General features: G+C 36.9%; 1 protein-coding gene across 3 annotated transcripts in view; it reads right to left on the bottom strand.

The window, feature by feature from the left end:
- LOC145286014 (aspartate--tRNA ligase, mitochondrial-like) overlaps positions 1-25644 on the bottom strand; it is a 517834-nt gene that overhangs the window by 62682 nt on the left and 429508 nt on the right. For all 3 annotated transcript variants that reach the window (XM_080134627.1, XM_080134626.1, XM_080134628.1), the window contains 2 exons: positions 14929-14983; positions 8774-8854 (listed from right to left, as the gene is read on the bottom strand). In XM_080134627.1, coding sequence (XP_079990753.1) covers positions 8774-8854; positions 14929-14983 — 136 coding nt within the window. The remainder of the gene's footprint in view (positions 1-8773; positions 8855-14928; positions 14984-25644) is intronic.

The raw sequence follows: 25644 nt of genomic DNA, 5'->3' as shown, positions 1-25644 counted from the left end.
CCAGGCTTCCAGAAAATTCACTTGTTCTTTGTTTAATTTCAGTCTTATTTTTTTGCCCCCATAAACATAACATACACATATGTAATAACAATGTACGGCACTCGTCTGCTTTCATTCTCTCTGCTTCACTTGCAAAGCAGTGAATTAGTAGCAACACTAGTTGCTGAAGTGACATGGTTGCTATGAAAACCAGTCATAAAAAATGTTGCTCATGTCCTAATGAATTTTTACGATTTTGGACACCAGAAAATTCGCCATAACTTTTGTTTTACTGAACGAAAATTGAAATTTTTTTTTTTCACAATATAGCTGAGAAGGTGATCTATAAACTGTAATAATTGCTTGAAATTTGATCGAAAAATGAGTGAGCGGTGAAGCTTTAAAGCAGTTCTAAATGACTAAAATTGCCACTTAACCATATATTCAAACACTACTGTGCTTGAATCATATAAGGCTTTAAGAAAAAACTTTAGAGAAACAAACGTTGATTAACTCACTTTTAGTATAACATTATAGTCTTCTATATATATAAAAGCGAAAATGTATGTATATGTGTTTGTGCGTCTGCTAAAAACTTTCGACAGACACAACAAAAATTCACAAACTCGGTATCATATTGAAGCTCCATCCTTCACTCGAAAAATTGGCCAAAAATGTTCATCTTTTCCCCCCAAAATCAACAATTTTCGACGGGGGAGGGGGGGGTCAACAAAAACGGCCCTCTCGACCGGTTCTATGCATGCGTCAGATGACGTCATTACCTGATTTACTTTAAATAGTTGAAAAACTGAACAAATTTCATGTACATCACGTTAGGTCAGTCGATTAGCACGTTGGTTCATTATCTAAACGTTTTGGGTTCGAATCGTGATGTGAGATGTCTTTTTTTTTTTTTTTTCGATTTTTTAAATTTAAATATTGAACCAGTGTTATTTAAGCCATTTTTCACGTAAAGTCTGTTTTTCTGGGTTTTTTCTTACTTCGCTTATCTACCCCCGACCACACACCCAAAAATATTTAATATCGAAACAGGCTTATTCAAGCCATTTTTCACGTGTTCGTTTTTATGTTTTCATCGTTCGTTTGCCTTACGTTAGATTTTTTTGTGGTTTTTTTTCGATGTTTTGATTACTCTCCCCCACTTAATTAAAACGATGTTTTCTTTTTTTTATTTCACTTATAACAAACAAACCTATGTCGTCGTCGTAACGCTCGACGACTTCCAGGCGCGCACCTGTCAATTTGGTTCTTACTTAAATAAATTCAAACATCTTTCACTAACTCATTCTGTCTGGCTGGCCAATTTTATTTTCAAACTTCGCCTCAGGGCTTCTGGTTCGATCCTACCCCCCACCCCCCGGTTCTTTTTTATTTAACACCACACACACTTCCAAACACCCGGGCAACGCCGGGTACTCCCGCTAGTATATAATAAAAGGCTTTAAAGTTAAAATACGATTTTTGTCTAATATTAAGAATGGCTTTCTAAATAAGGTTGTTATTTCAGCACGGTTCGTATCTAATAATAAAAAAGTATTATCCATCTCCCCATATAGATAATTATTAAATTGTTAAGTGAAAATACAACAGAGTTAAAAAAAAAAATCCCCTCCTCTCTTAATATTAAGAATTGCTTTCCAAATAATAACGTTTTTATTTCCGCACGGTTTCTATTCTATAATTGTAAAATATTATTCCCCATCTCTCTCCATATTCAGTATTATTTAGTTTTAGCACATTATGGATGCAAATAAGAATACAGCAGTACTTTGTCTATTTACGTGATTTTCGGAATGTGACAAATAAGGCCTCAGTGTACACTTGATCCTTTTATCTGATTTTTGGAATCAGCAGCTCTTTACTATGTGATGCTTTCCTAATGTCAATGTCAATGTCGTACATTATAAAGATTTTTTGGTGCAAGTCTATTATTGGGCCGAAAATGAAGTCGGTTACATGGAAAATCTGCAAAAAAACAGTATAACGTACGTACTTGTCATTGCATGTACATGTCATATTCCAAAAATTACGTAAATCGATCAAGTAGTTTTTTTTTTATTTAAGAAAATCAAATATTAAAGCACAGTTAATCGAGAATAAGTCGAGCGCCATGTTGGATCGACACTATGTCAGCTAACGCCACCTAACAGCCAAATGCGATCCACGGATCAAAGAAGGGGGAGATAATCGCCTTTTTTTTCATGTCCGCTTAAAGTCTATTAAAAAAAAAACTGATTCGGACATGAAATCAGTATTTGAAATTATTAATTTGTTGACTCTTAGGAAAAGAAGTCGTTGTCTTATTTTATCAGTTTATATTTTTTTTTCATTCCAAATAAATAACTGATTCGGACATTTTATTCCAAATAAATAACTGAATCGGACATTCCTAAAAAGGAAAAGAAGTCGTTATTGTTACTTTATTAATTTGTATTTGTAATAGGAAAAAGTTTGTTTTCGGCATTTCAGGAAAAAAATAAAAAAATAAATAAATATGTCAATTATCTCCCCCTTCTTTGATCCGTGGATCGCATTTGGCTGTTAGGTGGCGTTAGCTGACATAGTGTCGATCCAACATGGCGCTCGACTTATTCTCGATTAACTGTGCTTTAATATTTGATTTTCTTAAATAAAAAAAAAACTACTTGATCGATTTACGTGATTTTTGGAATATGACATGTACATGCAATGACAAGTACGTACGTTATACTGTTTTTTTGCAGATTTTCCATGTAACCGACTTCATTTTCGGCCCAATAATAGACTTGCACCGATTTTTTATGCATTTATTTTAATAGAAGATAACAGCTAGGAGGAAATTATGCTATATAATAATACTTGGTCTTTTGGCTAAGATCAAAGATCAGTATCTCTGTCTTTGCATTCAAGTGATCTTATCCCCCCCCCTAAACAAAGTTAGGATATCACATTTGAACAAATGCTAAAAAAATGTAGTAAAATATTACCCCCCCATTAAGAATTATTAAATTGTTAGGTGAAAGTACAAAAGAGTTAAAAAAAAATCCCCTTCCCTCCCAATATTAAGAATGACTTTCTAAATAATAACGTTTTTATTTCAGCACGGTCTGTATTCCATAACAGAAAAATATTATCCCCCCTTCACATATTAAGAATTATTAAATTGTTAGGTGAAAGTGCAGAAGAGTTAAAAAAATCCCCTCCCAATATTAAGAATGGCTTTTTAAATAATAACGTTTTTATTTAAGCACGGTCCGTATTCTATAATCTAAAAATATTACCCCCCCCACCTTCCCATATTGATAATTATTAAATTGTTAGGTGAAAGTACAGAAGAGTTTAAACAAATACTCTCCCTTCTCAATATTAAGAATGGCTTTCTAAATAATACCGTTTTTATTTCAGCACAGTTCATATGCCATAATAGTTAAAGTATTATCACCCTCCCCATATTGATAATTATTAAATTGTTAGGTGAAAGTACAAAAGAGTTTAAAAAAATCCCCCCTCCCAATATTAAGAATGGCTTTCTAAATAATAACCTTTATTATTTCAGCACGGTCTGTATCCCGTAATAGGAAAAATATTATACCCCTCTCCCCATATTGGTAATTATTAAATTGTTAGGTGAAAGTACGGAAGAGTTTAAAAAAAATTCCGTCCCCTCCCAATATTAAGATAATAACCGTTATTATTTTAACACGGTCCATATTCCATAATATTAACATATTATCCCCACCTCCCCATATTAAGAATAATTTAGTTTTAGTACATTACGGACGCAAATAAGAATTCAGCAGTATTTGATCTATTTATGTGATTTTTGGAATGTGACAAATAAGCCCTCAGTGTACACTTGATTCATTTATCTGATTTTTAGAATCAACAATTTTTCCATGTGATTTTTGGAATATGACATCTAATGTCAATGTCGTACATCATAAAGATTTTTGATGCATAGGAGATGATAATGTTTGGGAGGAAATTATACTATATACTAATAGTTGGTCTTTTGGCTAAGACCAAGCCTAAATTTTTTGTTCATTTTCCTAATAGTATTTTTCTTTTTCCTGTGAATAAAAAATTTAATATCTCAAAGTGTAGTAACTGTTCTTTTCATAAAGCGACCCCTCCCCCAATAAACATAGTTAGGATATATTTGAACAAATGCTAAAAACAAATGGCCAGTCAAGTTTTAGTAAAATGGCATAATTTCCTGTATAATGAAACGGCAGTTTTCAACTGATACTAAAATCCATTGTTTGTTTTTTAAAACAAAGCAACTGTATTCAGTTCGTCTTATCGATAAATATTTTTAATCATAAATTTTTTTCTACTTCATCATTTCTTGTGATTCTTGGTATTTGATACGCAATAATCACGTAGGTACCATTTTTTTTAACATGAAAATCAGTACTTCTTTCGGTATGAACAAACACATTGGACTAGTCTCTTCTGGAAGCATAAATAATCACCATTAACGACAGCTGACGTCATTTCTGGTGACATTAGTCAACATTTTTTCAAATGTATATAAATACATTGAACTTACATAGAAATTACATGGGATTTTTCTGGAGCAAAAACCAGCCAGTTGACCCAGACAGAATTAATCTTTTTGGCCAATTTTTACATATTATTCATGCGAGAGATTGCTCTCAACAATACTAATTTCATGGTGGTCCAATACCAATGACAAAAGTTTTAGTGAGACATACATACATACATACATACATACATACATACATACACACACACTAACAGACAGGTGAGATTTATATAATAGATGACTGCTATGAGACTTGTGCCAGTTGGCACAGTTTAATATTCAAATTTAAAAATCGTTAAATACAATTTAGGCGCGCAGTGTATCTATCTACCGGATAGATACCCTATCCCACACATTCACGATTTTGCAATCGGACTGCAAAATGCCACGGTATTTTCCAAAGTGGATTTAGTAAAAGCGTATTACCAAATACCGGTGGCGGATGAAGATATCCACAAAACAGCACTGACCACACCATTTGGACTTTATGAATTCGTCAGAATGCCATTCGGACTTAGGAACGCTTGTCAAACCTTCCAAAGGTTAATAGACAAGGTTTTTAGGGACCTTCCATTCGTATTCGCTTACGTGGATGATGTCCTAATTGCTAGTAGAAACCTCGACGAACATAAACAACACTTGGAACAAGTTTTTCAAAAACTGTCCCATTACGGTTTAAAAATAAACTTGGACAAATGTATTTTCAGTCAGCAAGAAGTAAACTTCCTTGGACATTCAATTGATAAGGATGGTATATCACCATTACCCGAGAAAGTAAGCGCCATTACGGATTTTCCACAACCTACGTCTGTTAGACAAGTTCGTCGCTTCATAGGTATAATTAATTACTACAGACGATTTTTACCCAACTGTTCCACAATCCTTGCACCGTTAACGTCATTATTGAAGAACAAAATGAAAAACCAACAATTAAAACTGGACGGATCAGCTTTAAAAGCTTTCCATCAAGCTAAAACTGCCTTAGTCAATTTCACAAAATTGAATTATATTAAGGACAGTGAAGAATCGAAGCTTACACTTACAACAGACGCGTCAGACATAGCTGTAGGAGCAGTTATACATCAACTGACAGGGGATACAATGACCCCTATATCGTTTTTCTCAGCCATACTGAGCAAGACACAGACAAAGTACAGTACCTTTTCAAGGGAACTATTAGCAATTTATTTGTCAATTAAACATTTTAGACATCTGTTAGAAGGAAGAAACTTCTGTATTTACACTGACCATAAACCGTTAACATATGCACTGCATACGCATGTAGATAAATATGGTCCAAGAGAAATCAGACACCTTGATTATATTGCCCAATATTCCACAGACATCAGATACGTCAAGGGGCAAGAAAACATCGTGGCGAACGCATTATCACGAGCTGCAATAACTTCACTAAATTCCAGTTCGTTAACTATGGAATTAATTGCACAAAAACGGAAAGACAGGAAAGACAACATCGCGATCGACCGAATTAAACCAGCATACATTGAGGAATACCCTCAGACAATTTCCCCACCAGAACAAATTCCCTTAGAACATGGGAGACCAGCAGAAAATGACGAGGACACCAAACCCATGACAAAAACGGGTAGGAAAGTCCACTGGCCGAAACATTTCAAGGAATACATTACATATTGAAAAAAACTTTTTTTTTTTTCCAATATGGGGGGAGTATTTGTGCCAGTTGGCACAGTTTAATATTCAAATTGAAAATCGTTAAATACAATTTAGGCGCGCAGTGCAATTGATTGTTTTCGGCGCGTTAAAAAAATGAAAAATGACACCCACGCAAATTCCGGCGTGACCTTTATATACCAAAGGTGCGTACGTAGTTGAAAGCACCCCATGTGATGTCTTCCGTCCAATGGAATTCCTCCTAGGACACATTTTAAAACTGATTTTCTAGAGCTCGTTTGGAGCCGATCAAATCAAATATAAACATGCACAAACACAAAATCTATCTCTTTAGTCTCTTAGCCTTTCGAGCATTCTTTCGTCTCTTTAAACTCTTCCGACTCATTCTACGCTTTCTCATTAGGACTTGCCATGCGTGCAAACATCAATTATTTCATTTCCATTGCTCCGCGCATTAATACTCTCTTTTAACAGATGAACATTAATATTGAAAAAAATATCAAAAAAGAGACTCTACATCTTTCATATGAACTCAAAAAAAGGAACTCTGAAATATTGAGAACTATGTTTTAACTTGTTATTGTTTGTTATTTCTATTCCAGAAATAAACCTCCGTTTGTGTTGCACATAAGATTTCTTATTTTTATTTTTATTATTTGTGGAGGAAGTCAGTTCCCAAAAAAAGGCCAGGCGACCCCGACAGACTTGACATATGTTATACAGTAACAAAACTATCACAAAAATGATCAAGACTAATAATGAAAGATTTAAACAGAGCTAAACAAGTCCTTCATTATTTAAAAGGAACTAAAGAAACAGCATTTAGTATTTAGAAAATAAAAACAAGCCCCTTAAATTAGAGGGGTTTTCATATTCAGATTGGGGAAATGCTGAAGATTAACAAGGTATAATTTGATATTGTTTTCGACTATCAAAAGATGGGCCTATTATTTATGGAAATCTAAAAAGCAGCAGATTGTATCTCTCTCTACTTGTGAAATGGAATTTATAGTGCTTCCACATTCTGCACAAGAAACACTATATCTAAAGACTGTTTTAAAAGCAGAATTAACTGAAGCTTCTATAGTAATTAATTGTGGTAGCATAGTCTCAGCACAGAACACAGTAATTCACCAAGGATCTAAGCATATAGATATTAAATATTACTTCATAAGAAATGAAGTAAAAATGGAATCAATTCTTGTAAATTACATAGCATCCATTCTTGTAAATTACATAGCTGATATATTTACATAATCGGCGACAAAAATAAAATTAAAACGTTTTATCTTTAAACTTGTTGGAATTTGACTTTAAATAACTTTTTCACAAGCCCACATAAAAACAAAAAACGTAAAAGTAACATTGTCTTTAGCAAGACATAAAACTGCATCCATTTTGTTTGTATTCTGTATCCATTTTGTTTGTATTAACGCTTTTAACATATTAAATGTGTAACAAATGTTTAAACTTTTACTAAAAATAAATAAATAAGTAAATATATTTTTTTAATGAATGAAAAATAAAATCACCTTTTTTCTTTTCCTTTTTTACAAATAATTTTTTACATGCTTATCTTAAGGTTTGCATAAATTAAAATTGACTTTTTTACTTTTACTTTGTGCACAATACTCTTTTTCTAACTGAGCAAAAATTAGATAAGTCTTATCTATTTATTCCTTATGCTTCGTTTTAATTTTAATTAACGAAAATATAAATACATTTTTTACAGATACATATAACGTGTATATATATATATATATATATATATATATATATATATATATATATATATATTAGACTAAAATTGCATGATTAAAATTCAAAATGTCTTTTTTTTTCTCACATGCTCACCTTTTCAAGGTAAAAATAAAAATCAATTTCTTTCTACACACAGTTATTTTGACATTTAAACAAAATTAAAATATTGCTTCTTTTTTTTACAAATTTTAAATGAAGTAAATGACTTTTCGGTTTTTATTTTACACATTGTAACTTGTTTTATTTCACACACACACATATTTATTTTTTAACAGAATTAAAAATGAAAACTGAATGGACTTTAAGGAGGAGGGTATAATCAACGAAAATTAGAAGGTTCTACTGTTAGACACTGGCAATAGGAAATGACGAATCAAATGGAGCCACGTTTTGCTAGCAACCAATCGGAAACCAGAGTGGCTCCATAAAAATATTGAATCTTTAGCATTCCAGCACATATTTTTTTCTTGTTAACACAAGAAAGATATTTTACTTGCTTGCAAAAAGTCCAAAACCTGTACAGAACAGCTACCTACTGAAAATCCTCCATCTCCAGGTCTTGTACAGAATAGCTATCCATTAGAAACTCTTCTGAAATTAAACATGGCTTTCAATTCAAGAGTTGTTATTGTAACCTATTTCCAAAGAGTATTTGTACTTCGATTTTGTTAGCAGAATGGTGAAGTAGGATGCAGAACTGATTATTGGTCTATGTATATATAGTGTTTGCTAATGAAATTGAGACTAGCTATCACTTATTTCAATATTATCATTAAAATGAAAAAATTGGAGCATTAAAATAATAATAAAAAAAAGACAATCTTTACTTACCCACTTCTTCTTTAGGCACAAAAAGTGGGAAATTATATATCCAGAGAAATTGAAATGTATCTGGATCTCTTACTTTCACTCCTAAAACAAGAAAATAAAAATCAATAAAAGAATAGATAAACAAATAAAAAGGGAAAAACATAAAAAAATGAATCAGACTATTGTTCTCAACTGATGTAACCCCTGAACTTATTGCAATACACTGTGGCATAATGTAAAAATGTGCTGAGTAAAAATCATTTTTCTGGAGGTTGAAGGTTCAATCCTCAATGCAGGCAATACTAAGAATACAATTACAATTACTTAAGACTTCAACCCAATCATAAATGATGAAACAAGAGCATGCTATTTCCATGGATTTTGATCAAAATTTTGTACAGACTAAGGATTTCAAGAAGATACACCTGATAAATTTTAGTGGTTCCACTGGCCATAAAATTGTAAGAATAACATTAGTCCAATGAATCCAAATAATATAAATTATCAATTCTACACTAAAAAATTCCGAAATATAAACATTTTGCTATTGATGTAAAAGTGAGTTTGTTATCAATATGTGGCACAATGGAAAGCGCCCCTTTTGGGAGAGGGGCTTCTACATTAATGAATCTTGTGCCTAACTTGATCTCCACTTGTGAGGTGTAGATGTGTTAAGCAGGTGCTTTTGAAAATGTTCTGGTATGACTCAAGTCAAGAATAACAGTTTGTTTATAATACTGAACTAAGGCAAAATGATATAAGACCTTAGAATTTGAAAGGTCAAACCCGAAAGAACTCATGGATACAAAAACAAAACAATGTTTAAACGTTATGTATGAATGTAATGCCCTCTCTCTCTCTCTATTTCTCTATTTTTCTCTTTCACCCCCTTTTTCTCTCTTTCAATGAAGAAAGAGGGAATTAAATGTAATTCTATTGTTTTTTTAAACAGGTGAAGCTTGCATTCTGGAGCCAACGGACACAACATAGCATGCGTCTGGTTCAACTGGTCTTTATAAAAATATGCTCCTCATTGTTAAATCTTAAATAAATTATATATTTATAAAAATGCATTTGTTCGCTATTTTTGTATAAGTGTTGAATTCCAGCATACACTTAATGCTGACGATGGAAAGATGCCTGTATGATGCAATGAAGATGCAACGCATGCCAGCAAGTTAAAGCTGACGACATCTCAACCCGTTTTTGCTGATGTTTTCATGTGTCTATCGCTAGATATCGTTGAATATCATTTATTCCTCTGGAGAGCTTGTTGCGTTCCTAGGACATGCCTCAACCAAGTAACTCTTCCTGGAAAACGATAGCTTCTTTCAATATGTAAGAGTGAGTTTGTTTTAATATGTAAAAGTGAGTTTGTTTTAATATGTAAAAGTGAGTATGTTTCAATATGTAAAAGTGAGTTTGTTTCAATATGTAAAAGTGAGTTTATTTTATTCAATATGTAAAAGTATGTTTCAATATGTAAAAGTATGTTTCAATATGTAAGAGTGAGTTTGTTTTAATATGTAAGAGTGAGTATGTTTCAATATGTAAGAGTGAGTTTCTTTCAATATGTAAAAGTGAGTTTCTTCAATATGTAAGAGTGAGTTTCTTTCAATATGTAAATGTGAGTTTCTTATATATGTAAGAGTGAGTTTGTTTTAATATGTAAGAGTGAGTTTGTTTTAATATGTAAGAGTGAGTATATTTCAATATGTAAAAGTGAGTTTCTTTCAATATGTAAAAGTGAGTTTCTTCAATATGTAAGAGTGAGTTTGTTTTAATATGTAAGAGTGAGTATGTTTCAATATGTAAAAGTGAGTATGTTTTAATATGTAAGAGTGACTATGTTTCAATATGTAAGAGTGAGTTTCTTTCAATATGTAAAAGTGAGTTTCTTCAATATGTAAGAGTGAGTTTGTTTTAATATGTAAGAGTGAGTATGTTTCAATATGTAAAAGTGAGTATGTTTCAATATGTAAGAGTGAGTTTGTTTTAATATGTAAGAGTGAGTATTTTTCAATATGTAAGAGTGAGTATGTTTCAATATGTAAGAGTGAGTTTCTTTCAATATGTAAAAGTGAGTTTCTTCAATATGTAAGAGTGAGTTTGTTTTAATATGTAAGAATGAGTATGTTTCAATATGTAAGAGTGAGTTTGTTTTAATATGTAAGAGTGAGTATGTTTCAATATGTAAAAGTATGTTTCAATATGTAAAAGTATGTTTCAATATGTAAGAGTGAGTTTGTTTTAATATGTAAGAGTGAGTATGTTTCAATATGTAAAAGTGAGTTTCTTCAATATGTAAGAGTGAGTTTGTTTTAATATGTAAGAGTGACTATGTTTCAATATGTTAGAGTGAGTATGTTTCAATATGTTAGAGTGAGTATGTTTCAATATGTAAAAGTATGTTTCAATATGTAAAAGTGAGTATGTTTTAATATGTAAGAGTGAGTTTGTTTTAATATGTAAGAGTGAGTATGTTTCAATATGTAAGAGTGAGTTTCTTTCAATATGTAAAAGTGAGTTTCTTCAATATGTAAGAGTGAGTTTGTTTTAATATGTAAGAGTGAGTTTGTTTCAATATGTAAGAGTGAGTATGTTTCAATATGTAAAAGTGAGTATGTTTCAATATGTAAAAGTATGTTTCAATATGTAAGAATGAGTTTGTTTCAATATATAAGAGTGAGTTTGTTTTAATATGTAAGAGTGAGTATGTTTCAATATGTAAGAGTGAGTATGTTTCAATATGTAAAAGTGAGTATGTTTCAATATTTAAAAGTATGTTTCAATATGTAAGAGTGAGTTTGTTTTAATATGTAAGAGTGAGTATGTTTCAATATGTAAGAGTAAGTATGTTTCAATATGTAAGAGTGAGTATGTTTCAATATGTAAAAGCATGTTTCAATATGTAAGAGTAAGTTTGTTTTAATATGTAAGAGTGAGTATGTTTCAATATGTAAGAGTGAGTATGTTTCAATATGTAAGAGTGAGTATGTTTCAATATGTAAGAGTGAGTATGTTTCAATATGTAAAAGTGAGTATGTTTTAATATGTAAAAGTGAGTTTGTTTTAATATGTAAAAGTGAGTATGTTTCAATATGTAAAAGTGAGTATGTTTCAATATGTAAAAGTATGTTTCAATATGTAAGAGTGAGTTTGTTTTAATATGTAAGAGTGAGTATGTTTCAATATGTAAGAGTGAGTATGTTTCAATATGTAAAAGTGAGTATGTTTTAATATGTAAGAGTGACTATTTTTCAATATGTAAAAGTAAGTTTCTTTCAATATGTAAAAGTGAGTTTGTTTCAAAATGTAAAAATGAGTATGCTTCAATATGTAAAAGTGAGTTGGTTTCAATATGTAAAAGTGAGTTTCTTTCAATATGTAAAAGTGAGCTTGTTTTAATATGTAAGAGTGAGTTGGCTTCAAGATGTAAAAGTGAGTTTCTTTCAATATGTAAAAGTGAGTTTGTTTCAATATGTAAGAGTGATTCACGTCTAACAGTCTCTAAGGATTCTTGTCACCATTTGTCTGTGTTCTTCCCACGGTCTCCTTTTATTTAGTCAAGCGGCAAGATTTGCACACGAGCCACAAAATTTTCTGTCACTTTGCGAGACCGCTGTGTTATAAAAGTTGTGTGCATCACCATCTTGATTTTTTTCTTCCCTCCCTCCGATAGCTTGATTTCACATAACATGCGATCATTTTCATGGAAAGCCACAATTTTCGCTACATTCCTCCCTGATCATATGATCACACACATGTGCCGATCGTTTTTGCCGAGCACTTCTACGAAGAGGAACAACACAGGCTTCATTCTCATGTGTGATTTCATCTGCAGTCTGAAGGTTAATAATCACTGTATCCGCTGGGAGGCTGCTAATATTCCAATCACTGTCTGATGAAGATGGTGTAAACCAGAGAAATGGCTCACTGATTTCAGAATTGAATTCGCTTTCGTCATCCAATAGTGGTTGTCACTGTGTCACCAACCGTAAATCTTTAACATGACTGGGCACACCATCAAAGCTCACTGATTGCGAGCGAGTTACCTCAGTGACGTCCAGTATCATATCTTGTCCACTTACTTCCTTCTTAAACTTCTTTCAGGTCACTTCCAGTTTAGGCAGTGGGTTGGCTTCAATGCCCTTCACCCTGACATGGTACCTATGCAATGCATCAGTCGATGCTGTGGAAGATGAAATGTAATCTTTTGGGGTGACATTGTATCAATAGACCGTCTCAAATATTGTAGAGCCCTTCCTGGCTGCGATGGTTTTGACGGTTCTGTGGTTTCATTCGATGATTCAGTTCCCGCTTGGCAAGTAGGTACATTGAAACTACAGATGTACGTCCCAACTATTCACAAATTTCTTGAACTTCTTACTAGTAAACACAGCACCATTGTCTATCAGTGTCTCCATTGGTGGACCTTGCTCAAGGAAAACCTTCTCACTGTCGGATAATGGCGGTTGCATCGACGGAGTGGCTACCATACTGCAACCATAGACTGTAATCAATAAGTATACAAAAATTCTGTTGTGGTGTGGTGAGTTCTATCCATCGTCTGTTCCGTCTTTTGCGTTTCTTGTCCAGTGAACAGGTGCCAGATCAATCGACTGGCAGATTTCACAGACAAGGAATGTGTTTGTTTGAATATCTAGGAACATGTTTGTTTAAATATCTTGGAATGTGTTCGTTTGAATATCTAGGAATGTGTTTGTTTGAATATCTAGGAATGTGTTTGTTTGAATATCTAGGAATGTGTTTGTTTGAATATCTAGGAATGTGTTTGTTTGAATATCTAGGAATGTGTTTGTTTGAATATCTAGGAATGTGTTTGAATATCTAGGAATGTGTTTGTTTGAATATCTAGGAACATGTTTGTTTAAATATCTTGGAATGTGTTCGTTTGAATATCTAGGAATGTGTTTGTTTGAATATCTAGGAATGTGTTTGTTTGAATATCTAGGAATGTGTTTGTTTGAATATCTAGGAACATGTTTGTTTGAATATCTAGGAATGTGTTTGTTTGAATATCTAGGAATGTGTTTGTTTGAATATCTAGGAATGTGTTTGTTTGAATATCTAGGAATGTGTTTGTTTGAATATCTAGGAATGTGTTTGAATATCTAGGAATGTGTTTGTTTGAATATCTAGGAATGTGTTTGTTTGAATATCTAGGAATGTGTTTGTTTGAATATCTAGGCACATGTTTGTTTGAATATCTAGGAATGTGCTTGTTTGAATATCTAGGAATGTGTTTGTTTGAATATCTAGGAACATGTTTGTTTGAATATCTAGGAACATGTTTGTTTGAATATCTAGGAATGTGTTTGTTTGAATATCTAGGAATGTGTTTGAATATCTAGGAATGTGTTTGTTTGAATATCTAGGAATGTGTTTGTTTGAATATCTAGGAACATGTTTGTTTGAATATCTAGGAATGTGTTTGTTTGAATATCTAGGAATGTGTTTGAATATCTAGGAACATGTTTGTTTGAATATCTAGGAACATGTTTGTTTGAATATCTAGGAACGTGTTTGTTTGAATATCTCGGAATGTGTTTGTGTGAATATCTAAGAACGTGTTTGTTTGAATATCTAGGAACATGTTTGTTTGAATATCTAGGAACGTGTTTGTTTTAATATCTAGGAACATGTTTGTTTGAATATCTAGGAACGTGTTTGTTTAAATATGTTGAAGCATGTTTAAAAATGTAAGTGTGCATTTGCCTATATATGTATGAGATCACTTGTATAGTTACAGAGGAGTCTATTTGTTTGACTACATAGAAGTGTGTTTGTTAAGATATATAAGAGTATGTTACTTTTGATATGTAAGACTGTTATTGTTTCAATATGTAGGCGTACATTGTTTGTAAATATCCATGAGTGTTGTATTTTAATATGTAGGAGTGGTTTGATTTCAATATATAGAAGTGTGTTTGTTCAAATATGTGGGAGTGTGTTTACTGCATATTATAATTTTATTTATCCTCTTTTGTTTATTTTCTAATATGATAATTTGTTTTTTACTCAAAGCAGATGATTCTTAATTATGAGTATTACTATTATTAAGTATTGAATTTTATATAAGCATATAATCTCCTTGATAGTCTACAGTTAATAAACTATTTGCTATCTTGACGAAGAGTACAAATGTGTTTTACCTTTGGATTCCAATATGTTGGCGCATTGTAGCCGTAATTTTCCAAGAAGTAAATGCTGAAAATATGATATACATTTATTTGTAAGAATTTAGTATTTTAATTATTATTCAAAATCAAGAAATAATTAATTAGCAAACAAATTGGGTTTGTGATGAAAAGTATATTTGAAATGGAAAAAATTATTTTCACAATTTGTATGCTTTTAATCCATGTGAGTTTTATGTGTTCAAAAATTGCCAAAATCTAAATCAAGGTTTTAAGGCAATTTTGATTTAGCGAGTGATATATCCTGTAGTGGCGATATAATATATTGTAGGTTTGCAGTATCTTGCGTGAACAGTCGCCAGAGATGTCGGATATTTTCTGTTTCTACGTCTATCCTTGTGGTCATGTCACCAGTAAGGGTGCTGGAAGTAAACATTTTACCTGGGCTGACGTTATCTGCCTGATAATCAGGGACCCAGACCTTGGTTTAACCAATAAAGAGGCTGTCCTACTGGGGCTGCTGTATTGCCATTTGGTGAATGGATTCTGGACCTTAGTAGCTTCTGGTGGGGCTTGTCGATGCTATATTAGTGGGTAATTGTTATGGCTTTACTTTATCATGTGCTACAAAAAAAATATATTTCTTCATTTCTTTTTCTCTCTTACTTTCCCTCTCTGCCCTGCTCTAAGCAAGGCTGTCGACCTATTCCACAAATCCCAAAAAATCATCATGAAAAGTTTTCAGAAAAAATACACGATAAAACCCAGATCGTCAACTTCCAACATAGTCCCCTATCACCATGTCTCTTTCTCCTTCAAGAGGTTGAAACCCAATTACAGGAGATTAAACCAGAACTATTATTCCTAAGCGAAACTGGCATTGGACCGACTATTTCCCTAGAAGAGTTTAGAATTAAAAGATACTCTAACTTAACATCTAAATGACCTCCAAGATCAAAATGGGCATGGAATATGTGCCTACTACATTAAAGATGGCTTTCCATGTGGTAGGGACATCTCCAGAGAGGATCATAATTACCCTATGTGTGCTTCCAGGTTGCACTTGCTCACATGACTGCATTTATATTTGCCCTCTATCACTCACACAACAGCAGAGTTACTATCTTTAAGGGCATATCTGAGAAAATTGACCACATCCTATATGCTCATCCTTCAGCTAACATTCACGTCTGTGGAGACTTCAATGTTCGCAATGTGGAATGGTTAACCCATTCAAACAAGACAGATGATGAGAGGAGGTTCTGTCACAATTTCTCCATTGCTTATGACTTCATTCAGATTGTTCGCGAACACACCCGTGTGCCCGATACTGTCGGTCAGTATGCAAGTTTCATAGATCTTTTCCTCACAACTTGCCCTGAGCTATGTTCCTCTTCTGTTCTGTCTCTACTCGGATCTTCCAACCACTTGGTTGTATCAGTTAAAATAAAAACAAAATGTAATAAGTCCTCTGATGTACCTCTCCATCGTACAGTTTATCGATAATCTATGGCTGACTAGGATAGTTTCCGTTCATTTATATCTGATCTACTTCTGTGTTCCATGTTTTAAAAGGATGTGTCCTCTATAGAAACAGACTTGACAGAATCGTTAATTGTAGGTATAGACCGTTTCATACCCTAAAAAAAATTCCAGTAAAGACCTAACAGCCAGCCATGGTTCTCTCCGGAATGTGCTGCTCCCATTGTGCACAGAAATCACTTTTTCCATTGCTTCCAACATAAATGTACTGAGACTAAAGCCACCTTCAGGACTGCCAGCAACCACTGTAAAAGAATAATGAAGAATGCGAGAGAGTTGTACGCTCAGTCCGTCAACTCATTTTAAATTGGTGACTTCTTCCATAACGTCCAGTCGTTGAGTTTTTTAATGTGCGTGTCACAGCTAACTCGTTTAAAACTGCTGTGACTTCTATGGTGGTTCTTATTGATGTCCGTGGATTTTATGTGCTTTGACGAAAATCCGTGGGGGTTTGGGTTTGTTAAATCAGTTGTCGGAGAAAGTTTGAAAGGCTCTGAAGGAGTAAGTCTTTGTATGTCATTCCTGAAGGTGGGTTAGTTATTATATCCTGAACTGTTTAAGCTAATGGTCTCGGCATGCCACAATACAAAATGCGTAGCTGATTATGTGGGGGAGACATCGTGAATTTAAAAAAAAAAGTCCACTTGTGCAAACCATAATTTCGCATCTTCTGTGAATGGCGGTAGAGATATGAAAGTCTTTTTTTTTTCTTTGCGGTGGAAAAAAAAAAAAAAGAACGAACGGACCAAATCGACAAAAGAAAATTTTATGGACTAGCTGTCCAAGAGAAATTTGCACACAAAAAAAAAAGTTTTTATTTTTTTCAAAAATATAAAATGTCACAATTAATAAATAATACTAAAAGGAAAAATCGTCTTTTTTAGTGTGTGTGTGTGAGTGTATAAAAATAAAAGGAAATTTTCAGACGTTCTTCAAACCTTTCTTTGGTGTAGGGGGCTACTATCAGGGGAAACAACTACTGGGGTACTATGTAGGGATTTGGGCAGCAAGATGTCGGTTCACGTTGCACTTAAACTTCTGCACGTCAGTACAGTTGGGGAAGCAGGGACCTGGAATGGAATTCCAAAGTCTAGCGGATCTGGGGAAGAAACTACTGGAGTAGAAAGATCTTTTACATCTAGGGATCTCTACAGTGTGGGGGTGGGATTTAGCAGCCTGTCGGGTTTGTCGAGGGTGTTCACGTCGTGGGGGCACAAGTGCTTGCAGTCTGTCAGAGCATTTACCATTAAAATAATTGTAGAACAGGCAGAGGGATGCAACGTTTCATCGATGGGACAGAGGCTGAAGCTTAGATGCCAGTTCAGGGCCTATCAGATTTGCGACTCTCTTTTGAACCTTGTCAAGGAGCAAGAGACCTTAATTAACAGATGCACCAGCCCAAATATGACAGCAATACTCCATACATGGGCGAATGGTGGTCTTATAGAGGTACAGGATACTTTCGGGTTTTAGTAGTTTTCTAGCACAGTAGAGAGAGCCCACCTTCCTTGCAGCAGACCTGGCAATGCCTTCAATGTAATTGTTCCAACTCATGTTTCCTGTGAATGTTAGGCCAAGGAGTTTGAAAGATGTACTCTCAGATAAAGAGTTGTTGGCCATTGCTATAGGTGGTAGAGAAGGTTTCTTGTAATTATTGAATTAAACTAGTTTAGTCTTGGCGGCATTGAACGTGACCATCAATTTTTGTCCCCATTCCACTACAGATTGGAGGTCATCCTCTAGTGTTTCTGCGATTTCTTTAGATATGTGTTCATTTGTTTTCCTGTCGTGCCTGTTATAGAGTGTAGTGTCATCAGCATATATACCCATCTCAGAGACAATTTTGTCGGAGAGGTCATTTATGAATATCAGGAACAGTAGAGGTCCAAGGATAGACCCCTGAGGCACTCCCACATTTATATCATATTGTTTAGATGTACGACCGTCAAGGACAACCTGGATTTTTCTCTTATCTAAGAAGGATTTAATTATGTTAAGTATTCTATCAGTGATACCGTATGATTTAATTTTCCTGAGGAGACCCTTATGCCATACCCTGTCAAAAGCCTGCCCTCCCCTGCCTTGTCCAGTAAATGGTATATACGTTCAGAGATTACAGTTAGGATGTCTGCTGTGGAACGGGCTTGTCTAATTCCATATTGTTGGTCAGTCAGAAGTTTAGTATCTGTAAGGTGATGGACTAGAGCATGGTTAATTAAGGTCTCAAATATTTTGGCAAAAAGTAGGAGGAGGCTAATGGGGCGATAATTTAATGGGTCAGTTCTTTCGCCAGAATTCTTGAATACTGGTACCACAGAAGCAGTTTTCCAACAGCCCGGAAAGCAAGATTCATTAAGGCATTTGTTGTAGAGTTTGGAGAGAACTGGAGCTACTTCGGCTGAGCACTTTTTTAATAGCACAGCTGGGATGAGATCGGGTCCATATGCTTTTGAAGTGTCAAGGTTTTTGTAGTGAAGTAGAAAAAAAAAAGAAATTTAAAAAAAATATATAAGACGCAGCTGTTCCTTCCAAAAGGTCGAGCTCTTCAACATCCAAAAATAATTCACCGTCACAAAAAGAATTCGCTGTCACTTCTTCCAACCGTCGTTTCACTCTCTGCGCTCTTCCCCCTGCTTAAAACCGTCGTTTCACTCTCTGCGCTCTTCCCCCTGCTTAAAAAAAGTACCGTTTATATGCTGCCCATTTCTCCACTTATGCAAATTGACTATCAACCATCTAGTTTTCCATTTCTCCAAACAGCCAATTTGCAAAGGGGGACAACTCAAACCACACGCCCCCTTGATCTACACGATCATCACATGTCAACCCATCACGTAGTCGCTCGACCAACATGGCGGCTGTCTCTCTTGCTGCGATCTCCGCGGAGCCTCTTCGTGAACGTCGCTACTTGGCTCAACGTCGCTGTCTTCCTCTGATGACACCACTACCGGCCGCACATCAAGGATGTGTCGAGGGATGCTGTCGATAGATACATTGTTCGGGGACTGGACACTTGTCACAATGCCCCTCCCCCAGCGTGTGGTACAGCGAGCATCAGGTGGTTTGATCCACACTTCCTCTCCCACTCACACAGTCGCTTGCTTCTCGCCTTCCTCCGCAGGTACCTGTGCAGTTCGGGGATGCTGCCACTCGTACTTGAAGACTGCCCTCTGCGGCAATGACTCCACTTTTTGCCCTGACTTTGGAGCCATATTATACCAGAAGACAGCTTCTGGCGGCAAAATCTGGCCCCTTTCAGCTATAGCCTTAATGGTCCTGTGATGCCGCTCCACAATTCCGTTTCCGCCTGGTCTATATGCAGCCCTGAAATAGCGCCGCACTCCCCACTTATCCAACACATTCTCCATGGCAGCTGAGCAAAAGGCAGTTCCATTGTCCATTAGCACTTCCGTCACTGGACCCCTCTCCAAAAACACCTCTTCCAAGACCTTTGCAATTTCACCTGCATTTTCCGCCTTGATTTCCCTCCAAATGGCTACTCTTCCTGGTCCACAGTCGACCATTGACAGATACGGCCTCTGTCGATAGTGCGTTACGTCTATCGCCAACCTGCTCCCGTTCTCTGCTACCTGAACCTCACCAGCTTCGTGTCTACTCGGCGCAGGGTCGATTGATTGACACCGGCTGCATCTCTCAACCACTGTCCTAACGGCCTCCTTTGTGATTCTGGGGTCCACCTTCCTGGCCAAGAACAAGGTTCTATCCACTCCAAAATGATGCATGTCATGCAAATCCTTCAGAGTGTCTTCATTCAAACAACATATTGCAACAGCCGCCTCATTTGGCGCCTTTAGCCAGGTCTTCTGCACCCTCGTCATCACATCTGCTCTGTTCTTCGCTGAAGGAACGATAGTGACTCTAAGTTGAAGATCAAATTCCCTAATCAGGTCCCTTAACATCATCAATCGACGCTTTACTAGCATCTCGGCAGCGCCTTTCTTCTTCACCCTACTTTCTCCTGTAGTTTCGGACTGGATCCAAGAGAACACAGTGGCTGAGTCGGTCCTCACCTCAACATTCTGTAGCCCCCATTTCAAGGCTAAGTTGATGCCCTTCATAACCGCATCCAGTTCCGCCACATTTATGTGAGCCACGTCGTTCTTCTTCCGCAACCAAGCAGCATCTTCTGCAGTAACACAACCTATCTCCAAGGTGACCCCTACTGCTATACAGCTTGTATCACACCACACAACACCTTCTGCACTGTTGGGTACATGCCAAACACCTCTCACTAGATCCTCCCTCTTCACCTCTTCAATAATCTCTCTCATAATGTCCACAGTCTCTTTATCAACTCCATCCTCCCACTTCGCTCCACGAGCTCGCCTTTTGATATAGCTACATGCAGTCCGTAGCCATCCTGCAATAGGGTAATGGCCCACCAGTCTTCCGTATATTGAGAAGAGTTCTCGCCTGCTCAATTCTTCCGACACCTCCGGGATCTCATTTCCCCTCCGGAACACTAACCGTCCTATCCGGTCCTTTCTTAGTTGGAGCCCTAACACAGCTCCTCCCTCCAACGATTCCAGGCGTTTTGCAATTAGCCCACAGCTGTTGAGGTGTTTTACTACGTCCTCTGCAGTTGTTACCGTCTCATCCACCAAAATATCATCAATGTAGGAACTGGTGGCTCTTCTGACTGCATCCTCCTTGCTTAGCACCGTTTTGAGGATCGCTGCCATGATTTTTGGTGCAGAATTCAGGCCAAAACCCAACCTAGTCAGGCAGTATGTTCGGCCCTTGTATCTGACCAGCTGGTATTTCCAGCATTCCTGTGAAATGTGGATCTGTAGGTATGCAGATTTTAAATCCACAATCGTCGCAGCCTTTTGAATCTGCCTCCACTCTCGCATGGTCTCTCTGCACACGTCCATCACATCGCCTCCCGTGTGACACGCAACGTGTACGTTCAGCTCCCTGAAGTCCAGTACTGGCCGAACTTTTTGTTTTGTGGGCTGAACAATCGCCATTAACGGCAGCACACCTTCCACCTTCTCCGTCCATGGTCTTAAAATCCCCTCTGAGATCCATCTGTCCACCTCTTTCTCAAATTCAACTCTTGTGCCTCCTCGCAACGTATGCTCGTAGCATTCCACTCTGTTGTTCAGTATGGGAGGTTCTCCCTTCCATGCCCACTTGACTGTCCATTTCTCACCATCAAAGTGTGCAGAGAAATCTTGGTCCTCTATCGTGCAACTTTTGTCTGACCCGGCCGTTCCTGTGACACCTTCTTCGAATTGCACACCTGCAGCCCCTTGATGTCCTCCAAATCTCACGGAGTTCCTATATACCGTAACGCCCCCTAGTCGAGCAATTGCGTCCATCCCTAGCATCACATCGACACCCATGACAATTTTGTTAATAACAATCGCCTGGATTGTTAGTGACATCCCACGTACCATCAACCGAACGATACTTGTGCCATTGCACTTCACCTCTCTGCCGTCAACTGCCGTAATGCTGTTGGTTCCATTGCATGTGTCAACCATGTCTTTGGTGACAATTGTTGACGTACAGCCCGTGTCGACAAGGGCTGTTGCACTTCGTCCATTTAGGGTCACCTCTACTTGTGGTGACATACACCGAAGCGCCTTCATCGAATAAGTGGGGTAACCACCGGCGCAGTGGCTTCCCCCTGTTCGTTTCCCTGGGGGCAGAATCCGCTGATGTGGCCGACTTCCCCACAGCGGCAACACGTGACTTCTGGCTTTGGCTCCCTGCACTCCCTCGCCATATGGGGGCCTTGGCATCAGTAGCATCTGCCAGAGAACCTGGGTCTCTGCCACAGTCCTCTCTGTTTTTTGTCCTTCACAATTTCCTGCTGCAGTTTGCTTCGTTGAGCGACAGCTACGATTCCCTGCTCACTCTCTTTTTTCCTGGCCAGCACCCTAGCCTGTGTAATCAACGCCACCTCCATAGTATTTACACCGGGCAGTTGCTGCAGAGCTATAGAAATATGGTCCGGGAAGCCATTGATAAAGGCCATCTTAACCATCTGTCGACGGCCTCCTCCATTGAATCCTGCTAGTCCCGTCAACCTCCTGATATTGTTGGCGTAAGCATCGACAGGCTCTCCGGTCCACACCATACGGCTTATTTTGCCATGTGCCACAAACGGTCCTTCAGTAAATGCTTCCTTCAACTTTTCCTCAATGGTGTCAACAGACAGTCGATCCTCCTCCCGCATCTCCAGATATAGGGCCGAAGCATCACCATCAAGTTACAGCGGTATCAAGCTGGCTACATCCGCGATGTCCCGCAACTTAGCGACAAGTTTAACCTTGGTCAGCCAGGTTATAACATCTCCCTCTCCAGAGAACGTCTTAAGCATTTCACTGCTGATCCTCTTTGCTTCCATAGTTCCCGCCGAAATAGCTTGTAGTGAAGTAGGAAAAAAAAAGAAATTTTAAAAAAATATATAAGACACAGCTGTTCCTTCCAAAAGGGCGAGCTCTTCAACATCCAAAAATAATTCACCGTCACAAAAAAAATTCGCCGTCACTTCTTCCAACCGTCGTTTCACTCTCTGCGCTCTTCCCCCTGCTTAAAAAAAAGTACCGTTTATATGCTGCCCATTTCTTCACTTATGTAAATTGACTATCAACCAGAGCCATCTAGTTTTCAATTTGCAAAGGGGGACAACTCAAACCACAGTTTTTTATGATAGCATGCACCTGAGCAGGGGTGATTTTCAGATCGTCTAGCGTGGCATCTGTCTGCATACGAAATTCAGGTAGGGGTGGTTGGTAGGGTCTAGTGTGGAGTTTGAGGCAAACTGACTGGCAAGCATGTTCGCCTTCTTGGTTGCTGAGCAAACAACCTCGTGATTTTTGGTTGGGGGGGGGAATTGTTGATTGCCCATTATTTACTACACTGTTGTAGATTTTCTAGAAGTCACGAGTTACTAGTTTTTGTGCTTTGATGTGTTTTTCAGTAGTTTCCGTAAATTCACTCTTAGCTGTCGCTGTTTCTTTCTTAACATTACTTCTAGCTTCTATGTACTTCTGTCTGTTTGAACTGGACTTATGTCGGTTAAATCTGCAGTAATGCATGCTGCCTTTAAGCAATGGCAGTTGCGCAAGTCGAAGTAAACCATTAGGGAGAGTGGGGCTTGCTATAAAATTTACGCATGGGAACATGCGCTTCGATTGCAGTTTTGAACCATTCAGTGGTCTCGTTTGCGCACTGTTCAGCAGGAAGAGAAAAAATATTTCCCCATGGGGCATCTCTGATAAGATCTCTGATGGCTTCCTAGTCAGCCTTTTTATAATATCTCGCTGTTTTGAGCACTGGCTCTTCAGTTTTGGCTCTAGAGTTTAGGGCGATTTCAACCATTATCACTGCATGATCAGCGTTCCCAAGTGGGCTGTCGGCATTCGTTATACAATCATCGGGAACTGTGGTCAAAAACAGATCTAGAAGTGATGCGTGTTGTTCTTCCTGGTCAAGGAAACGTAACAATTTGTGATAGGGAGTGAGATATAGAGAAGCTATGAGTTATGCTGCCCACTGCATCTGTGTAAGTAGAGAATCCAAGCCAGTTTTTGTGGTGGACATTAAAGTCACCAAATACATGTACTTGTGCACTAGTGTCGAGGGAGAGTGCTGTGTCTATGCTGTCAGAGACTTTGTTTATTATGGTGCAGTCTTGGGTCGAGGGAGAGCGGTAGAGAAAGTAAAAGTAGCTGATGTTATGTTATATGTTTAGTCTAAAGCACATAAAGGGTTGATCATCCGTTTCTAGGTTTGTTTCTCTAGTCAAGGGAAGGGTATTACGAATGTAAACTCCAAGTCTGTGCATGTGCCTGTCAGAGTCCTTACGTCAGAGTGGGAGATATCCAGGCATGTTAAAGTGGTTAGAGGGGATGGAGGAGAGTAGGTTAGTCTCACTTAGTGCGAAGATATCTGGGGTATTTGTTAGGAGAAATGCTTCAACGTCAGTTAAATTAGTTCTAAGCCCACGGATATTTGTGAATGCAAGCCTCAAGGGAGGAGGCAAGTTGGATTTGTTTGACCCTAAGCCTGGTTTAAGCTTATTTTTAGACTGTGCTGTCGTCATATTTTTAAAGAGCTTCTGTTTAGGTAAGGGGGAGCTGAACAAGAGGTTATGCAGAGCATCAGACATGCATCACAAGTAGACCATCAGCTGACCTTTCTTCAATTAGGATTGTGGCCTCAGAAAGCCCACCGGGGATGAGTGCAGGTGATCCTTCATCTCTCCCTCAGTACAGACCAATAAGTCTCCTGTGCATCATGAGTAAGTTACTTGAATCTGTGATAAATAAAGAAGTAGCCAACCACCTTAGCAAAAATAACCTTTTTAGTGACATGCAATATGGTTTCCGTTCTATCTAGTTATTTCTCATAGGATTAGTGAAAATCTCGATGGAGGTTTCCTTTCTAGGGCAATTGCTTTTGACATACCAAAGACCTTTGATAGGGTATGGCATAAAAGTCTACTTCACAAGATCTCCAGCTATGGTATAACTGGAAATGTCTTTTCAATTATTAAATAATTTCGTTCTGATAGGTTCATAAGATGGGCAGAAATCAGAAGCTCATAATATTAATGCTGGAGTCCCTGAGGGGTCCATCCTGGGTTCAACTCTCTTCCTGATCTATATTAATGATCTTTCAAATCACATCCTTAGATCATTTATAAACATTTCAAAATTTATTTTGTAATATGACTTATAGAATTTACCTTCTTATATTTATATTTATCAAATTAAGACATATATTTAGCAAATGCTTTCTCCTAAACATCGTTTGAGGGGGTTGGGTTGGTGGTTGAACTGGTACTCTCGGACCTGGAGTAGAAGATACCACTCTTGGAGTAGGTTGTGCTATGGGTAGAGGAATATTAAAAGAGTCATACAATACCTCCAAGGGCATTTCGTTATTTATTAGCCTGTTTGTAGTCATCAATGGGGAAGAAGTCTTAGCTGATTTATATGCCTGTGACAGTCAAATTTACTACTACTTATAGAATATAGCATGTGTCCAATTCTTTTCAAAATAATCCCCTTTTCCCAAGAGCTTTTCCCAGTCGTATAATTCAAGAAGAGTATTTTGTCACCAGGTTTGTAGAACCTTGTTGAAAGATTTTCTCTTGTTGCTGTTGTCTTGGTTGTACTTGATAGAATTCTGTCAAATGCGGATTTGATT

This window comes from Euprymna scolopes, chromosome 10 (genome assembly GCF_053919585.1).
Source record: "Euprymna scolopes isolate OS-2025 chromosome 10, ASM5391958v1, whole genome shotgun sequence".
Taxonomy (NCBI): domain Eukaryota; kingdom Metazoa; phylum Mollusca; class Cephalopoda; order Sepiida; family Sepiolidae; genus Euprymna; species Euprymna scolopes.
This window is presented reverse-complemented; position numbering and strand designations above follow the sequence as displayed.